Genomic DNA, 19,793 nt, shown 5'->3' with positions numbered 1-19,793 from the left:
GAGAGGTGCATGCTGGGTCATTTTTAGGCACAGTAATGCCCAGAGACTCCTGGGAAATGAGTGTCATCATTTCCCAGGAGCCAATGGGGTCTTAGGACAAGAAGTTGAACCACCTAGGACCAGGAAGTATTCAGATTACAAAATCTGCCTGATAACCAGATAGAAGTGAGTAAAAACATTTTATTTTTTAAATTTTTATATTAAAGGCAAGCTGTTAATAGAAAGTTCATTTTTAGGGTGGAACTCCGCTTTAACTAAGAGTAACCAGCTGTGCTTTGTGAATGGTCCCGCAGTCTTCTGGGACCTGTGATGTGTCTCAGAAGGCTGCAGAGAAAAGGGAGGAGGGCAGCACTTCTGCTCGGATTGTCACAGCGATCTGACTGAAAGTGGGAGTAGGTACCTGTCAAAATAAGGTACCGGCACTCCCCCCTTCCTGCACAAAAATTGTCCATATTAAAAGAGGTGGCGGGGAGAAGGCAAACAACGGAACTTCCCCTTTTGGATAAAGTTGCGTATTAAAGAATATATAAACCCAACATTTCATATTCCTGCTATCTGTACCATGTACTTGTGTGAAAAAGTCTCCTGTTCTCTTTGTATTGCTTCCGTTGTGTGAAATCCCTGGTGTTCCTGCCAGTCCCACTACTTTCCTATCAAAAACCGACCACATTAAGCAGCAGAATGTACTGGGGGAGATTTACTAATAGTGCATTCAGAATCTGATGCAGCTGTTCATGGTAGCCAATCAGCTTCTAGTTTCAGCTCATTCAATTAAGCTTTGTCAATAAAACTTGGAAGCTGATTGGTTTCTATTCAGAGTTACACCAGATGTTGCACTCTTCAGCTTTAGTAAATAACCATCACTGTGGTTAGTTCTCTAGCTATGCTGTAAACTCAGCCTGCTCCAATGATCAGACTTGTTCTCACACCCCACACAGCCTTTTACTGGGAAGCTCATTGTCCTGTTGCTTCTCCTCCCCCTAGCTCTTTTGCAGGTGAGAACAGAGGGAATGTCATCTCTTAGAAAAAAAGGGGAACGTTTTTTTGTTTTGTTTTTGTTTTAGTTCTTTTTTTTTATAATCATACACAAATGTTTTGCCTTTCATTTCTATTTTAAACTGAATGGGTTGCTTTGCAAGGTGATCATTTACAAACACTTTAAAGTGTTACTAAACTCATAACCATGCATTCACAATATCTGGTCTCCCACAGTACAAAGAACACGGACATGCAATTATTTTAGTAAATATAAACTGCTAAATACCATTTCTCATCAGCAGTATATAACAGTTTTGTGACTTCTACCAGTGAACAGCCGAGCACAGCTTAAAGCTTGTAGGAGGAGTTTTCATTCTCCTCTGACTGGCCTATGAGGCTGCAGGACCCCTGACTCTTTGTTTGGACAGTGCTGATTGGCCCTGTGCTGATCACATGCACCCTCCCAATAATAATAAAAAAAAAAAAACGCTCTAGCAATATACACCAAATTGAGCATGTGCAGAGTGTCTCCTAGGGCTCTGTGCTATCAGTAGATAGTTTGGGGACAGGTAAAGAAGGGGAGGATCAGAGAAGACAGGCTCAAACAGCTTTTTTTCACAATATGTTCCACAGTGAGTATAACAAGCATGCTTTACTGCATTTACAGGCTGATTTTACTGTTGTGGGTTTGGTAACATTTTCAGTTTATTTTTCCCACAGAGCTTGAATTCTCAGTGCAACCTGAAGTTCAGCTAGAGTGTCGTGTGTCAGAATCACAAAATTATTGCCACACTTAAAAACATTAGAATCTTTTTTTTTTTGTAAATTAAAGCTCCAGATACTGAACAGTAAATGAGGCGAGATGGAGGTGGGAGTGTGTAAATGACACTCAACAATGTGCCTGAATCTTCAGCAATAGCATGCACTGCACTTTAAAATATCACGTGTTTATTTCTTTCATTTTTTTTTTCCAGCCCAAAGAACGTGGAGCCACAAGGGTGCATGCTTTAAATAACGTGAACAGAGTGCTCCAAATTTTACATCAAAATAATGTAAGTTTTTTTATGTATGTGTTTTTGCTAGATATTTCATGGTAAACATATTTGTGTCTTCTATCTCATATAATATTAAGGCTGAGTGCCATTTTCATATTTGCAAGGGGAATTCTGCTGCCAATTCGCTGAGATTCCACCTCCAGCACACTCGTTGATCTTTCCTCTATATGCTGCTTCCAGCACACACACCTCATTTCCCAGTATACTGTACACAGCCTACATTCTGGTCCTGTCCTGTGTGTCAGATAAAAAGGGAAGAGCATTGGAGACTTCTTGCACTAATTTAGCTTTACACTCTCAGGCCTCGTACACACGGCCGAGGAACTCAGGCCAAACACATCGAGTTCCTCGGCGAGTTCAGCCCTGAAGCCGCCGAGGAGCTCGGCGGGCCGAGAGCTCCCATAGAACAACGAGAAAATAGAGAACATGTTCTCTATTTTCTCGACGAGTTCCTCGGCTGCTCCATCGGGCCGAAAGTGTACACACGACAGAGTTTCTCGGCAGAATCCGGCTCTGACTGAGTTTCTCGCCGAATTCTGCCGAGAAACTCTGTCGTGTGTACGAGGCCTCAGTGAGTTTTCATCTGTCAGTCTTCTCAGTGTTCAATCCTATCGCCCAGCTGAACTTTGTTGAAGAACTCCTATGACTTACTGGGCCAGATTCACAAAAGAGATACGACGGCGTATCTCCTGATACGCCATCGTATCTCTGTGATCCGCCCGTTCTAACTATGCGACTGATTCATAGAATCAGTTACGCATAGCTAGCCCTAAGATCCGACAGGTGTAATTGACTTACACTGTCGGATCTTAAGGATGCAATTCTAGGCCGACCGCTAGGTGGCGAGGCCATTGCAGTTGGCGTAGAATATGCAAATGACTAGTTACGGCGATCCCCGAACGTCCGCGCTGCCCGTCGATCTAATTTTACGTCGTTTCCGTCGAGTTACGCTGCGTAAAATTAGGGCTGAGCCCTAGTTGTTCTAAGCCATGTTAAGTATGGCCGTCGTTCCCGCGTCGAAATTTAAAAAACCACGTTGTTTGCGTAAGTCGTCCGTAAATGGCGCTGGACGCCATTTACGTTAATGTCTAAACAAATGATGTCCGTGCGACGTCATTTAGCGCAATGCACGTCGGGTAATTTACCCAACGGAGCATGCGCAGTTTGTTCGGCGCGGGAACGCGCCTAATTTAAATGGTGACCGCCCCATTTGAATTAGGCGGGCTTGTGCCGAGCGCATTTACATTACACCGCCGCAAGTTTACAGGTAAGAGCTTTGAGAATCAGGCACTTACGCTGTAAACCTGCGGCGGTGTAACGTAAATCAGTTACGTTACGCTGCCGCGGAGCAACGTAATTGTATCTGAATCTGGCCCACTATCTGCATTAAAGCGGTTGTATACTCTATTTTTTTATTTTTACCTACAGGTAAGCCTATAAAAAGGCTGAATAATTGAATATGAATATGAATTGAATATGTTCTATATACAACTTACCCCTTTGTCTTATATTATTTAACCAGACCTTTACTTGTTTGTATACTGTTTAAACATGCCTTATTCTTGGTTTCTAAAGGAAGGGTATTACTGGTTAGCCACAACCAATCATTCATACAATACATGTTATATAATCATATTTCAGTTTTGTGACTATTAGAAATATCCCTGAGCCTAAAGGTGTATTATTTTTCAGGTGGAGCTGGTGAATATAGGAGGTACAGATATTGTGGATGGAAACCCAAAGCTTACCCTTGGTTTGATATGGAGCATCATCCTTCACTGGCAGGTTAGGCATCACCCAGAATGAAATGTTATGCTTTTACCCTGTATACACACCTGTATAGCCATTAATCAAACGGCAAACTGAAAATAACCAATATTTGTGTTAGTGTTATACATGCCAGGAGTTGAAGAGTGTGTTCTCTTTTATCTGTATTAAAGCGGAGTTCCGGCCACAATTTCACTTTTTAAATATAAATACCCCTGTAATACACAAGCTTAATGTATTCTAGTAAAGTTAGTCTGTAAACTAAGGTCCGTTTTGCTAGGTTGTTACAGCATTAAGTAGGGCTGCACGATTCTGGGAAAAATGAGAATCGCGATTCTTTTGCTTAAAATGAAGATCACGATTCTCTCACGATTCTCAATTTTTTTTTTTACTGTGGTAATATTCATTATATTATAAGGGACAGTGGTTGCCGGTATTTTAAGTCCACACTCCTCATAGGCTCACATCACATGCCTCCCTTTAATAGCCTGACTGCAGTGTCATCTGCAAGGTCTGGGGTAGCTGACTGTGGTTATATTGATAATATGGGTAGCTGACTCAGACTGTGTGGTAATATTCATAATATATTATAAGGGGGACACTGATAGTGGTTGCTGGTCTTTTAAGTCCACTCCTCATGGGCCCCCTTTAATAGCCTGACAGTGAGACAGGCTATGAAAGGGGGGCATGTGAGCCTGTGAGCCGAGGAGTGGATTTAAATTACCGCCAACCACTGTCCCTTATTATGAATATTATTATTACCACAGTCTGAGTCAGCAACCCATATTATCAATATTACCACAGTCAGCTACCCCAGACTCTGGGTAGCAGACGGTGGTAATATTCATAATAAGGGACAGTGGTTGCCGGTATTTTAAGTCCACTCCTCGGATCACAGGCTCACATGCCCCCCTTTCATAGAATGACTGCAAGGTCTGGGCCTGGCTGGGGTAGTTAACTCTCACTGTGGTCACTGGTGTTCATGATATATTATGTACATACATTGTATACACTGCTTAACGCAAGGAAACTCACTGTGTTTTGGAGACTGTAGTGACGGGTGACACCTGCTGAAGACAGAGCTGTAGCCGGCTCCTCCTCTCTCGTTCCTCCCTCTGTGCCCCCTCCAGTTCCTCTCTGCCCTCACTATTGATGGATGGACTGGCCGGTCTGGTGAGGGTGGTGTCACTAGAGTCCCGGAAAGGTGCATGTAGTGTGCGGTGCCCCGCTCCTCCTCCGCCGTTTCAAAACATTTTCCCGCCGGCCGAGAAGCGTGGTGGTACCACCCACGCCCAGGCATCACGCTGCATCTGAAAACTGACGTCAGTTCCGGTTGCTGACGTCAGTTCCTTTATCCGCCGTTTGCGTTCCACGCTGGTTACGTGGAACCGGCGGTGACAATAAGAATCGCCTGTCATCCCGCGGGGAGATCGTGGACGGGGAGAATCGAGATCGCGATTCTCTCCGCGATTAATCGTGCAGCTCTAGCATTTAGACACTTTATAAAATAGAAATTGACTGGGGCCATCTTAAGTGTGGGCATCATGAAGCCAGACTGTATGACTTCCTGGATTTCAGCCTTGCAGACCTCGCACATGCTCAGTGCTGCACAAGCAGTGTCAGATCAGGTTTCAGCACCTGTGCTGTCCAAGTCACATGATTCTTTGAGACTGGGGAGTGCACAGACTCCTGGAAAGTTACACCCACTACATTCCCAGGAGTCTGTGCGGTGTAGGTTAGGAAGCATTAAGCACCTAGGTGCAGGAAGTGGGAAGATTAACTATTCTGCCTAGCAACAACACTTTGAAGGCATCTAAAAAAAAAAAAAATGTTTTCGTAAAGGACTAATGACATTTTTTTAAAACTACTGATGTAATGTTATATTTATGGGTGAAACTCCACTTTAAGTATTTTTTAATGTCCCTACAGCCTTTGAACACAATGATGATGGGTTATATAGCTAAAACAAATTTCAACTTCCAGGCACTGAAATCCTTAATAGCATAGAGTTGTGTAGCCAAAGTGAAGGATCATTGAGCCAGCTGCTCTAACCATTCCACTTGGAGTAGTAAAATTTGTATATACTGAGTTATATAGAGAGTCTGTGCAGCACTCCTATATGATCTGAAACAATCCTTGTAGTTAGGAGTGTTTCAGATCACATAGGAGCACTGCACAGTTAAAAATTTCAATAAAAAAAAAATCCACCTCTACTTTGCTCTTCCCCCTTTTCTTTCTGTAGGATAGACTCACCAAATGTGGTGGCAGTCCCTTCAAGGGTTTAAGTACGTTGGTTCAGAAGCAACCCAGTGCCATATGCTTTCAGAGGAAAATTTGGTATTTTTGCTGTATGATAAGCCTATGCGTTGATTCCAGCTGCCTCTTTATTTCAAGCTCTGTGCTGCTTTTGTATTTACTTTGATTTCTGTAACAAGAATAGCAGTTTTTAAATTAATCTGTATGTTCTTTGGAGGATGCATGTACTGTATGTGGTTAAATTTTTTTTTTTACATTTGCATGTAGACCAGTCAGTACAGCCAGGGCCAGATTAAGAACATCATGGGCCTGGTGCTGAGGATTTTGGTGGGGCCTTTTAGGCTGCATTCACACCTCGTATTTTGCCGCGAATAGTGTAACTTTTTTTTTACAAATCCTTCCTATTGCTTTGTATGGCCGAACGCCAATGCCGCCTGAAAAAAAGGGTCCGGGACTTTTTTTCATGCCGCAGGTGTACGGCGTCTATGAGATGTGAACCATCTCATAGACAGCAATGGGAATTCTCCCCTCCAGCGGCACGAGCGGCCGGCGTCGGGCGTTTTGTCGCGGAGGTGTGAATGGGGTGTAATAAATAATAAATAAATGCGTGGGAATGACATGAACGCAGCCCAGCCAAGGCAAGTGACCAAAGGCACAGAACCCAGAAGGGAGACGGGGTGAAGATGGAAGTGTCCAGGCCCTGCCTGATTCATCGCAGCACTGGAGGGCTCAGTCTGAAAATTGAAGTGTACACTAATGTGCTAATATGCTGTGCATACTTGTACGTTGTGGCATAACCTACCCCAGGGCCTCTAAAAAGTAGTAATGTCAGGAAAGTTTACTACCACTTTATTATCACAGGATCCTCTCATGGGGCCCCCTACTGACCCGGTGGACGGTGGCCCTTGGGCAGTGCCTAAGTGCACAGTTGCCAACATTTAAAAAATATTTTCAGGGCCACTTTTTTATATAAGTGCTATATTTAGAGTAGCTGAGATCCCCGATGTTCCTCTATACATCATAGTAGTAATCACAAAATTAAATGAGTACTAATAATGGGGCAGAACAAATATGAGAACTGATATTTCCTTTAGTTGAACTAACAAAAGTGTGTCCATTCTAGAGCTGGTAACATTGAGCATATTCAGTATAATTTTAAAGAACTGTTTTTGTGGGTAAGCGACATAGGGGAGGAGTATGGACGGTATATAAGTGGGAAGTATGTGCAGGTGAGGGAGAGGAATGTGGAGGGTCTAACAGTGGGCACTATGTACAGGAGAGGAGTACAAAGGGTACGGAAAAAAGCACTATGTACAGGAGAGGAGTGTGAATGGTATGACAATGGGCAGTATGTACAGGAAGAGTGTGGGGGTATGACAGAGGGTAGTACGTACCAAAGAAAAGTGTGGAGGGTATGATGGGGCAGTATGTACAGGAGAGGAGTGTGAAGGGTATGACAATGGGCAGTATGTACAGGAAGAGTGAGGGGGTATGACAGAGGGTAGTACGTACCAGAGAGAAGTGTGGAGGGTATGATGGGGCAGTATGTACAGGAGAGGAGTGTGAAGGGTATGACAATGGGCAGTATGTACAGGAAGAGTGAGGGGGTATGACAGAGGGTAGTACGTACCAGAGAGAAGTGTGGAGGGTATGATGGGGCAGTATGTACAGGAGAGGAGTGTGAAGGGTATGACAATGGGCAGTATGTACAGGAAGAGTGAGGGGGTATGACAGAGGGTAGTACGTACCAGAGAGAAGTGTGGAGGGTATGATGGGGCAGTATGTACAGGAGAGGAGTGTGGAGGGTATGACAGTGGGCAGTATGTACAGGAGAGGAATGTAGACGGTATGATAGTGGGCTCTATGTATAGGAGAGGAGTGTGGAGGGTATGACAGTGAACACTATGTATAGGAGAGGAGTGTGGAGGGTATGACAGTGGGCACTATGTATAGGAGAGGAGTGTGGAGGGTATGACAGTGAGCGGTATGTACAGGAGAGGAGTGTGGAGGGTGCGACAGTGGGCACTAAGTACAGGAGAGAAGTGTATGACAGCAGGCACTATGTACAGGAGAGGAGTGTGAAGGGTATGACAGTGGGCGCTATGTATAGGAGAGAAGTGTGGAGGGTATGACAGTGGGCACTATGTACAGGAGAGGAGTGTGTAGGGTATGACAGTGGGTACTATGTATAGGAGAGAAGTGTGGAGAGTATGACAGTGGGCACTATGTACAGGAGAGGAAGGATATTTAGGGACTGAGTAGTGGTTAAGCGGGTCATACATGGATTGAAATTACGCCAATTATGCAGAGACCAGCCATAGTCAATCTATGTATGGGCTAGCTGGTTTTACACAAGTCAATCTATTAATCAACTTGAGTACAACCAGCCTGTTTTTTTTTTTCTTAAAACAATCAGTGCTGCCAGCTAAAGTTAGCAACACTGATCATTGTACGCACTGGCAGAACACAATAACACTGCAGGAGTGATTCCCCCATCCACAGGTCAGCAGGTGAGAGGGTGTGTGGGGACAGGCTGGGGAGAGATACTAGTCAGTGGCTGGGTAGGCACTGGTAGTATCAGAGCCAGATTACACACAGGTTACATACGCCACGATCGTTAGAGCGAGAACAATAATTCTAGTACTAGACCTCCTCTGTAACTCTAAACATGTAACCTAAAAAAATGTAAAGCATCGCTTAGGATACCAAAAAAAAGTGTGCTAACTTAACTAACTAACTGTTTTTTAATGAATAAAACATTTTTTTCCAAAAAAACATGTTTGAAAAATTGCTGCGCAAATACCGTGCTAGAGCTGCACAATTAATCGTTAAAAAAATTGTGATCTCGATTCAACCCCCCTGACGATCTCCAATGCAGAGTTTGCTGATTCTTTCATATAACAAGTGGAAAGACTTTCAGCTATCAAAAGAAAATATCTGGGCAGTCTGCCAAGTTTTTAACAGGAAACATTGTAACTGACACTTCCTTCTTAGATCAAAGGGATACACTTCTGTGTGTAAAGAACACATCTGGGCAGTCTGCGAAGTTTGTAAACAAAATGAAACATTGTAACTAACTAACATTGTAACTAAATGTAACCACTTAAAGTCCAACACTTGTTTCTTAAGTTAGAAAGCAATATTATTTGCCAGAAAATTACTTGGAACTGCCAAACATTATATATATTTTAGCAGAGACTCTATGGCATACAATGGCTATTGCTGCAATATGTTATGTCACACTGCATTTTCCCACTTCAATGAATAATAAAAACCATAAAAACAAAACAGTGAAGTTAGCCCACTTTTTTTTTGTTTTAATGTGAAAGATGATGTTACGCCGCAACAATCGTGAGATAATCGTGATCTATCTTCTAAGCAAAAAAATTGCAATTCTCATTTTAGCCATAATCGTGCAGCTCTATTCCGCGCAACATAAAAAGTGCAAAGACCACCATAGAGTCATTTTCTAGCAAAAAACAAATGATGATTTTTACATGTAGTAGAGAAGTGTCAGAATTGGCCTGGGTGGCAAGGGGTTAATTACCATGAGTAATATACAAATAATTCTTATAAGCCCTGTGATCCTATCAGTCTGCTGTAGTGTGTCAGCTTGTATTTATATTGGCCGCTCTGAATGTAGCTTCTGACAGGCTGTGCAAGCAGGCCCGTATCTCCGGAACCATAAATGATAGCCGTCCCATATTTTAACCAGTTGTGGGGTAGCTCTTCCCATGCCTACCCCCAAATGTGGGGTTTCTGTGACCTCTGGTCATCGAGCTACAACCCCCCCAATTTGATCTTAAAAAAAAAAAAAAATCTTAAAAAAAAAAAAAAATTAATATTTTTTTTTTTTTTTTTTTTGGGCAAATGGGCCTATCTTGAGAAAGGGGCCTGGAGCTGCAGCTCCATCAGCCCCATTGTTAATCCGGCCCTGAGTACAGCAAACGTGACCATGACAAGTTTGAGACACAGTATTAGCTGTAAACACACCTAATGCCCCATAAACACGATCGGTATTCCCGGCGGTAAAAAGCATGCTGGTAAAACTGCGGTGAGAGCTTTGGCCGAGGATCCTGGCCATCTGTATGCTCCGCCGCAGTGTTTCCTATAGGGAAACGGCCGGGAAAAAGACCGCCGGGAATTGCGGCAGGAAAAAAGAGAACATGTTCCCAGTGGTTTTCCTGACGGGAGCCATGGATCATACACACGGCCAGTTTTCCTGGCCAAAAGCTGTCATGGCATTTTTCCCGATGGGAAAACTGGTTGTGTGTACGAGGCATGTCAGTGTTGTAGTTTGTCCAAATTGCTATGACTGTCACTTTTGCTTGACAGCTTGATCTGCATGCTAATCTAAAGAGAGATATATATGTTTTGAAGGAATGAGACATAACAAAGGAATTATTATACTAAATACTGTAAATACATGTTTTAACCACAACCATACAGCTATGAAATACAATATTTTTTTACATCCCTGGTCTTTTATTTTCTATTAGTGTAATGGCATTATACCACTAATATTCGTATATATGGTCTATTCCACTATATATTATCTGCATTGGGCAGTACAGCAGCTAAGTGGTTAGCATTTCTGCCTAGCAGGACTAGGGTTGTTGGTTGCAATCTCAACTATGCACTACCTGTCTGGAGTTTGCATGTTTTCCCTGTGCCTGTGTGGGTTTCCCCCAGGTACTCCAGTTTCCTCCCACATTCCAAAGCCATGCTGGTATGTTAATTAGCCCTAGTATGTATATGTATGAATGTGAACCTTAGATTGTAGGCTGCTTGAGGGCAGGGACTGATGTGAATGTACAATGTAAATGTAACAGTGATAGGTAAATTCACGGCGCTATACAAGTACCTGTAATAATAAGAGTCATATGTTGCCCATCTCTACTGGCCCTTTACATTTTTCTAGGGGCACAATCATCACATCTGATGCAATCTGCCAGTTGGCATCAGGAGAAGAGCCTTGGTACTTGCAGACTGCTTGAAAGATGCATACAAACATGGACAAATTTGTTGGTACCCTATACAGCTCATTAAAATAATGATTTACTCCTCTTGAATGGTGATAAATTTAAAAGCAATTGTCAGGTATACCTAAATACCGTTGGCAAGCCATAGATTAAAGCAAAGAAAGTGTGAAAAGAGAGAAATTCTTAAACATGGAGGAGACTCAGGCCTCGTACACACGACCGAGTTTCTCGGCAAAAACCAGCAAGAAACTTGCTGGGAGCAATTCTTTTTGCCGAGGAAACCGGTCGTGTGTACATTTTCGTCGAGGAAACTGTCGAGAAACTCGACGAGCCAAAAAGAGAGCATGTTCTCTATTTCATTGACGGGAATGGAGAAAATTGGCTTGTCGAGTTTCTCGACAGCCTAACAAAGAACTCGACGAGGAAAACTATGTGTTTCGCCCGTCGAGTTTCTCGGTCGTGTGTACGAGGCTTCAGTCATGTTCTAGGGCTGCTTTCTTGCATCTGGCATACGGAGCCTTTAATCTGTGCAGGGCACAATGAAATCCCAAGGCTATCAAGTAATTGCAAAACATCAGTTTTGTTCTATTAAAGAAGAAAACATTGGACTATTGAAGTGGCCTTTTAAAAGCATTGATCTGAATCCTACCAAACATCTATGGAAAGAACTGAAACATGCAGTCTGAAGAAGGCACCCTTCAAACCTCAGACAGCTGGAGCAGTTTGCTCAAAAAGACTGGGGCAAACTATCTATTGGCGGGTGCAGAAGTCCCATTGAGAGCTCCAGAAATCGCTTGTTTGCAATGATTTCCTCGAAGGTTGTGCAAAAATAAATGTTGGGTTAAGGGTCCCATCATTTTTGTCCATGCCACTTTCATTTGTGTTATTATTTATAATAGTCTGTTAAATCAAAAATCAAAAGCAAAGTCAGATTTTTTTAAAATATGGAATAAGTATGATGGATGACAATTACTTTGTCCAGTTTCTTCTTTTTTGTGGATGTGTACTTTTGTCCATGATTGGAGCTGGTGGAAAGAATTCTGGCAGGACACTGGGTGATTACAGTATACCCCTGAGGCTCCAGTGAACCACAGGCAGTGAGAGTATTTACCAAAACTTTAACAACTTCATTGTATATTTCAATAGCATCCCTCCTTACAAATAACTACAGAAGACACTTGAGGTGCAAGCTGAATTACCAAATTAAGAACAATTTAAAAAAAGAATAAAACCTTAAATTCTAATTTTTTTTTTCATGTTAGTCGCATTATATGCCTACTCCTTAAAACTCTTTAGCAGAATTCATTCTCATGTAACCCAATAGTTAGTTTTTTTTTCGTTGCTGTGGCGTAGTTTTCCAATCATCATGAAAATGCAATATTATAAAATCACAAATATATATGTAAAAAAAAAAAAAATTCAGACCTTCTGCTCTGCATACTTGTGCGTGAACTAGTAGTTAATTAATGAAACCAGCAAATTAGATTGACAAACAGACAAACTAGAATTCTAAGAAAGCGTTTGCCAATGGCAATACATATATTTTCCTGTAAAGTAGGGAAGCCAATGCGTTGTTAAAGTCTGTCAATCACAAAATTATAGTATAATTTGAGTCTGAAAATCAATGTACAGTCATTAACGCACATATGTTTCCTGAGAAGTCCGATTTGGTCTCATACATACATTATTTAAGTTGATGTTGGTGCAAAGGGACAGTTCTCACCAATAACTTTGATCATTTACATATTTTATAGCTAGTCCAAAGTCCTTAGTGTGTATTGTGAAAAGTTTATCTGTGTCAAGAGGTTTCCAAGAAACAGCACTCTATGAATTAATATTTATGTAATAAATGATGAATATTCGTGAAGATAGTTTCCATCGCAACTCATTTAGAAAACCTGTTATTAGATAAAATTGCTAGCTACTTTTGCTGACCTCCTTCTGAACATTCTAGTTAACTGGATATCATCCCAAACCTCTGGATGACTTTCTGAATTACTGACCCAGCAAGTATGCAGTGAGTAAAGTAGGAGCAAAGTAGAAAAACATCCTGACCTGAATAATAGGTTGAAAGCAACAGATCAACATTACAGTTAGGCAACAGCATTTACGAAGAAGTGCGGTAGTGACGGTTCACATTTCTTTTGTGATATGTTTTCTTTAAAAGATGAAAGTTCCTGAAGAACTTTGGTTGTCAGCTATAAATTCAACTAAATCAGGCCTTTACCATATTGAGAATCTGTGTGGCAAGTCGTGGATTATATATGCCCAGAGACCCACCACTTTGCTTTCCAAGAGCCTAAACAGGTAAAAGAACCCCCATAATATTCATTATGGTTTAAAACAAGGTGTCTCACAGGCCAGACAATAAAAGCAATTTTTCCACCTGCAGTGCTCTATGGAAGAGCTCAGGAAACGACAGCTGGCATAGCCAACACATGTCCTTAGTGCTGAAATTGCATGTCATTGCTATTTTGTTTATTAATGACTCAGATTTTATCTAAGCATGCTGTCCTTCCTAATAAGCAAAGGACAATGGAGAAATAACCATCATCATCATAACCAATGTCTTGACTGATCCAAACAAAATTAAAAATGCTTTTTGTACACACTTTAGTAGCAAGGTTTTTGCATTGCTGAAAAGAAAAGTGGCAGGGATAATTCATTATTTGGTTTCTCACTATGGTGTAGAAATCTTACCAGATTTCAGTGAATGATAAAATAACAGGCCGTGATTGAGAATAAATAAGGGGCAAGTAGAGGGTAGATTTAGAAACACTTCCAACAACTTATAAAATAAATGTTAAAGTGACTCTATCATGAGGGAAGTATGGGGGCTGTCATTGCTGGCCTCTTTCTAATAACATTGGACATGTGACTGGGTCTGACTTCAGCAATTCCTTAAAAGATGGGGCAGCTATCGAAGCCTCCATTATTCCCTTGTGGTAGGTTCTTTTTAAGTAAAATTAAAATACTGCTACAAGTTTGAGATCAAATTCTAAAGCCTCGTACACATGACTGGTTTTTCCGGCAGGAAAACTGTCAGGTGAGCTTTTGGCCGGGAAAACCGGACGTGTGTATGCTTCCTCGCAGTTTTCCCGTCAGGAAAACAGCCGGGAATCCCGACGGGAAAATAGAGAACCTACTCTCTGTTTTCCCCAATCGGGATTTCCGGCATTTTTTCCCCGCCAGATCTACTACTTACCTATGGGAAACACTGTGAGGCAGTGCCAATGGAGCATACACACAGCCGGGATTCTCTGCCAAAGCTCCATGGCAGTTTTCCTGTTGGGTTCTCGGCTTTCCCCTCGGTTTTCTCGGCAGACTTTTTACCGCCGAGCAAACCAAGCGTGTGTACAGGGCTTTAAAATGGTTTTGTTTTTAACAGCTTTTTCTTCCAGCTACACAGTGCAGTAAGCCAAAGCATTAGAAAGCAATTAGCTCCTCTGTAACTTTTTTAACTGTTCTTTTACCAGGTGAAAGATGTCATGAAGGCAATTATGTCAGAACTCCAGCAAACAAACAGCGATAAGATTCTTTTGAGCTGGGTTAGGAATTCAACAAGACCCTATGATGAAGTCAATGTGCTAAACTTCACCACCAGTTGGACAGATGGTCTGGCCTTCAATGGTCTGCTGCACAGGCACAGGTAGGTCATATCATCACTTTAGACGTGGTAATTTGTACACTTTAATAGTTGTGTCATTCATATTATACCTCATACCCATCTGACATTTTTGTCCTCACGCTCTACATTACCTCTAAATAAACATCATCAAGGTGATTTACATGGTATTGCTCTGGGAGAGAGGATCAATGGTGTACAGTGTCTGAGCAGTACTACTTAGCAGGAAGCAGATCGTGTGTGTGTATATATATATATATATATATATATATATATATATATATATATATAAAGCATTTATGACTGCCTTCCTATACTGTATGTTTACAAACTGTATCCGAAAATGTCCGTAAAGCATTATCACCCCTTGACTATATTTACAGAAATCTTCCCAAAGAAAATATCCCACTCTTCACAATCACGCCTTATTCACGTCATCAATGTTTTGGCAGCACCTATATTTGTGAGCAACTATTTTCAAGGGAGAAGCATACGAAGGGCAAAATTTTAACCAAAATATCCGATGAGCCATTTTAGAATTAATTGAGTCAAATATCGCACTAGCTTTATGTTGCCCTCTTTTACATACTAAAAATATTACAAAGAAAATTAAGTTTTATTACTCATTTAGGTACATATCTACAGTTAGGTCCATATATATTTGGACACGATTTTCATACTTTTGGCTCTGTATGCCACCAGAATAAAATTATCCAAATCAATTTGAAGTGCAGATCCTCAGCTTTAATTCAAGGGGTTGAATATAAATGTGCAAATTTTAAGAACTGCAACTATTTTTATAAAAAGTCCCACATTTTCAGGGGCTCAAATGTAATTGAACAAATGAATATAATCATAAATAAATTGTTAATTTTTTATATTTTGTTGAGAATCCTTTACTGGCAATGACTGCCTGAAGTCTGGAACCCATGGACATTACCAAAGACTGGGGTTCCTCCTTTCTGATGCTTTGCCAGGCTCTAACTGCAGCTGTCTTCAGTTGTTCTTTGTTTGTGGGTCTTTCTGCCTTTAGTATTACAGAATATTCCACTTCTTTTCCTTCAAAAGCTCCTGGGTTGCTTTTGCAGTGTGTATTGGATCATTGTCCATCTGTACTGTACTGTGATGAACTTTGCAGCATTTGGCTGATACTGGGCTGACAGTATATCTCTAAACACTGCAGAATTCATCCGACTGATTCTATCTTCTGCCCACCTCCTGGAGAGTGTCCTATACTTGTCTGGATATTGTGAATGGGTTTTTCTTTATAATAGAGAGAAGCCTGCGATCATCCACCACTGTTGTATTCCGTGGACATCCAGGCCTTTTTATGTTGCTGAGCTCACCAGTGCATTCTTTTTCCTCAGAATGTACTAAACTGTTGATTTGGCCACTCCTAACGTTGCTGCTATCTCTCTGACTTTTTCCATTGTTGATGCCTTACAATGGCCTGTTTCACTTGCATGGACAGCTTCTCTGAACGTACGATGTAGGTTCATAGCAATAGATTCCAAATGCAAATACCACACTTAGAATTATCTCCATACCTTTTGCTTGCTTAAAGAGGAGGTCCAGCCCCCCCACGAAAAATTAAAAGTCAGCAGCTACAAATACTGCAGCTGCTGACTTTTAATATATGGACACTTACCTGTCCAGAGAGCCTGCAATTTCGGCACCCCAGCCGATCTTCGGACTGGCTGTTGGGTGCAGCCACCACCATTCCTGGTAAGGGAAACCGACAGTGAAGCGGATAGCCGATTCTCTACTACGCATGTGTGCTGCACTTTCTAATTGGTTCGGCGGCGAAGACAGGAGGAGGGGCCGAACTTCCGAGACACTGGACTGAGGCCCCGCCTCCCGGAAGTGGGAAACGGTACCTGTCAAAAACAGGTGCCCACTCCCCCCCAAAAGGTGCCAAATGTGGCACCGGAGGGGGACGGACGGACAAGCGGAGGTTCCACTTTTGAGTGGAACTCTGCTTTAATTGATGAAGAAATAACGAAGGAGTAGCCTACTCCTGGCCATGAACCAGCTTTCAGGACAGCAAGGTACTCATTGTCTGCAAGTGAACAGATTGGCTGTAGGCTGAACTAGAGCTGCACGATTAATCGACAAGAATCGTTATCACGATCTTTTTCCCGTTGCAATTCTTGACACAGGGTTTCACAATCTTTGACATGAAAATAATTTTCTCTCTGCACTTTGGTATGCAAAGAATTTCTTCTCTGTTCTCAGCCAAAAGTCAAAGTCTGGGCAATCTGCCAAGTCTGGGCAGCCTGCCAAGTTTTGAAAGCATTCTTTATCAGTGGAAAGTTAAGTCTAAACATTGTATTACATCAACGGAATAAACTTCTGTATGTAAATTAGGGAACGTTTAACCACTTACACACCAAACCTTTTTCTGACAGCTCTTTTCAAGTTAAAATCATTATTATTTTTTTTGCTAGAATATTACTTAGAACCCCCAAACATTATATATTTTTTTAGTAGAGACCCTAGAGAATAAAATGGCGGTTGTTGCAATATTTTATGTTGCACTGTATTTGCGCAGCAGTCTTTTTAAATGCAATTTTTTGGGGAAAAAATTACTTTAATGAATTAAAAAAAAAATAGCCAGTAAAGTTAGCCCATTTTTTTTGTATAAATGTAAAAGATTTTACGCCGTGAGAATCGTGAGAGAATCATGATCTTTATTCTAAGCAAAAAAAAATTGTGATTCTCATTTTGGCCAGAATCGTGCAGCTCTAGGCTAAACTGTCAACTGTTAACTCTTTTCTGTGAATACTAGAAGTTCAGGGAAGCAGCACTGAGAGTAGGAGCCAGCAGCATTGAAAGTGCTGGGGTAAAAACTGTTTATTGGGGAATGTTTATTTAATAGTGCTCAATATGTTAAGCTTTAATACTACTTTAAGGATTTAGGCACACATTTGTAAGAGCAGTATAGATTTCACTCTCATCCTCTGTAAAGTATCTGCAAACAGAGCTACCTGCTATAGATTTGAGTGGAGTAAGTTTTTTTTTTTTACTGCTTAGCCCACACAGTGTTGCCAGCCTACCAGATTGAAATTTACTGGCACAACACCCAAAATTTACTGGCACAGCCACGTTTTTACTGACATTTCACAAAAGTTACTAAATTACATTTTTAGGTGCAAATTTCAGTTTCTTTATCGTACATCACGGGACACAGAGCGGCATATTCATTACTATGTGGGTTATATGGAGTACCTTCAGGTGATGGACACTGGCAATCTCAAACAGGAAGTGCCCCTCCCTATATAACCCTCTCCCATAGGAGGAGTACCTCAGTTTTTTCGCCAGTGTCTTAGGTGTTGGTCATGGAATAGCTTTGCCTCCACATCCTTGGGATCAAGGCGGGCTAACCGGATCTGTCCAAGGTGCCTCAGAGCCAAAGTGGACAGTACCCGGGCCCCTAACTAGGGGGTTTTGCCCATAATGCTTCTCTTTCAGAGAGCTGGATCCTGGGCCCAGGACTTAGAACCTTTTGGGGTGCCTAAAGTCCCTGTTTGCCAGGATGCTATATGGGTCCAGGACAGTGGGTTCCTTCAAAGGACCCCAGGGCCTGAAGGTCTAGACGCCACCCACGGAGATGGGGGAAGATTGGACCACTTGCTGTGCAAGGTCCTGCGGCATGGAGCAGGTAAGAAGGGGGGGCCTGCGGGACTTGGTTCGTCAGCAGGCTCTCCAGGGGGATCTTTTGGGGGTGTTTGCCTGAGTATGCTCCTGCATTGGCAGTCTGGGGCCATTATGTCTGTGTAAGACAGGATGGTCTGTGTATTTACTCCCCATATGTGTGATCTCCCTGGTCTATGTGTTGCAGGTTCTATCTGGCTGGGCGCTAGGTGGGGTATTAGTGTGTGCCTACTCTTTACCCTGAACTTGGGAGGTGTCTGGGCCTACCTGGAGGTTCTTACCTGGCCGGGTGCCGTGCGGATGTTTCCTCTGTGTCCTGTCCATCTCTCCAGCGTCCCTGTAGCATGCTGCCTCCACCATGGCCCCCCGTGACACGGGCACGCGCGCGGGCGCGTGCACAGCAATATAAGAACGAAATTCGCGCCATTTTCAGAGGGGGGGCGGGACGTTGGATCACATAAGAGGAAGGGGCGGCCCTTCCTCTGAGCTGTATTAGCTCAGTTTGTTTCTGAGCTCAGGAGAGGAGGACACAGAGCGGCAGCTGTGCAAGCCTGATGCACAGTGGCACCCGGTGGCGCAAGGGAGTATTGCAGTTCTGACAAACAGAACTAGCTTTTCAATCTAGCCTAAACTATTCCTTACAGCAGGTGGATTCTTGCAATTTTCTCTTGTGGGGAGACAATGTGATTCCGTAAAAAAAAAAAAAAAAAAAAAAGATATATATACAATTGAAAAAAAAAAAAAAAAGAAAAAAAAAAAAAAAAGAGGGAAACACATACTGGTCTCCCCATTGGGTTTTTTGGGCATTAGTTGTTAACTGCTGTCCCCTCTAAACCGCATAGTTTTTTCTCCTACCTACATCAGTCGGTTGTTGTAAGTAGGGGTACCTCGGTATTGTACCATGGCTTCCAAAGCATCAGGATCAGGGGAGACGGCAAAAGGTGCCAGAGAACAAAAGGGTTCCCCCTCAGATTCTGAAGGTTCGAGTCGGGAAATGCCTGTACTCTCCCCACAGATTATTCCAGTAGTGGGTGCCTTGGTTGAGCCAATGGGGGGGTCTGGTGCTGAGGCTAGATCAGATCCACCCAACCCTGTGTTTGTCACAGAGGAAATGCTAGCCCTTTCCTTAGGGGGACTAGAAAAGAGATTGGCAACTATGATAGTCAATTCCATGTCGGGCAGGAAGCGGACTAGGTCTCCATCACCTGGGGGTGTTCCCCCAGATACTGAGGTTCTCTCCCTTGGAGAATTAGAATCTCGGGAGAATCATTCAGACCAGGACCATGAGGGTTCAGGGAATGAGGAGTCTACTTATGAGGAGCCAGTCTCTGCCTCCCATGCAGAGAGCTTGTGGATTCAGTCATTAACAGACATGGTCCGCCTGGCATTTAAGCTGCCCTTACCGGAGCCTCAGGCTTCGGCGGTATCATCCTTAGGTTCATTGAAAGCGCCTTTGAGCAACGCTGTTTTTCCAGT

The 19,793-nt window shown here is 42.4% G+C and overlaps 1 protein-coding gene across 8 annotated transcripts in view; it reads left to right on the top strand.

Moving 5' to 3' along the window:
* UTRN (utrophin) overlaps positions 1-19,793 on the top strand; it is a 910,930-nt gene that overhangs the window by 171,535 nt on the left and 719,602 nt on the right. For all 8 annotated transcript variants that reach the window (XM_040350827.1, XM_040350824.1, XM_040350828.1 and 5 more), the window contains 3 exons: positions 1,953-2,030; positions 3,726-3,818; positions 14,515-14,687. In XM_040350827.1, the coding sequence (XP_040206761.1) occupies positions 1,953-2,030; positions 3,726-3,818; positions 14,515-14,687 (344 nt within the window). The remainder of the gene's footprint in view (positions 1-1,952; positions 2,031-3,725; positions 3,819-14,514; positions 14,688-19,793) is intronic.

Source organism: Rana temporaria, chromosome 4, assembly GCF_905171775.1.
Source record: "Rana temporaria chromosome 4, aRanTem1.1, whole genome shotgun sequence".
In the NCBI taxonomy this organism is placed as follows: Eukaryota; Metazoa; Chordata; class Amphibia; order Anura; family Ranidae; genus Rana; species Rana temporaria.
Note: the sequence above shows the minus strand (reverse complement) of the source record. Positions and strands in the feature narration are given on the sequence as shown.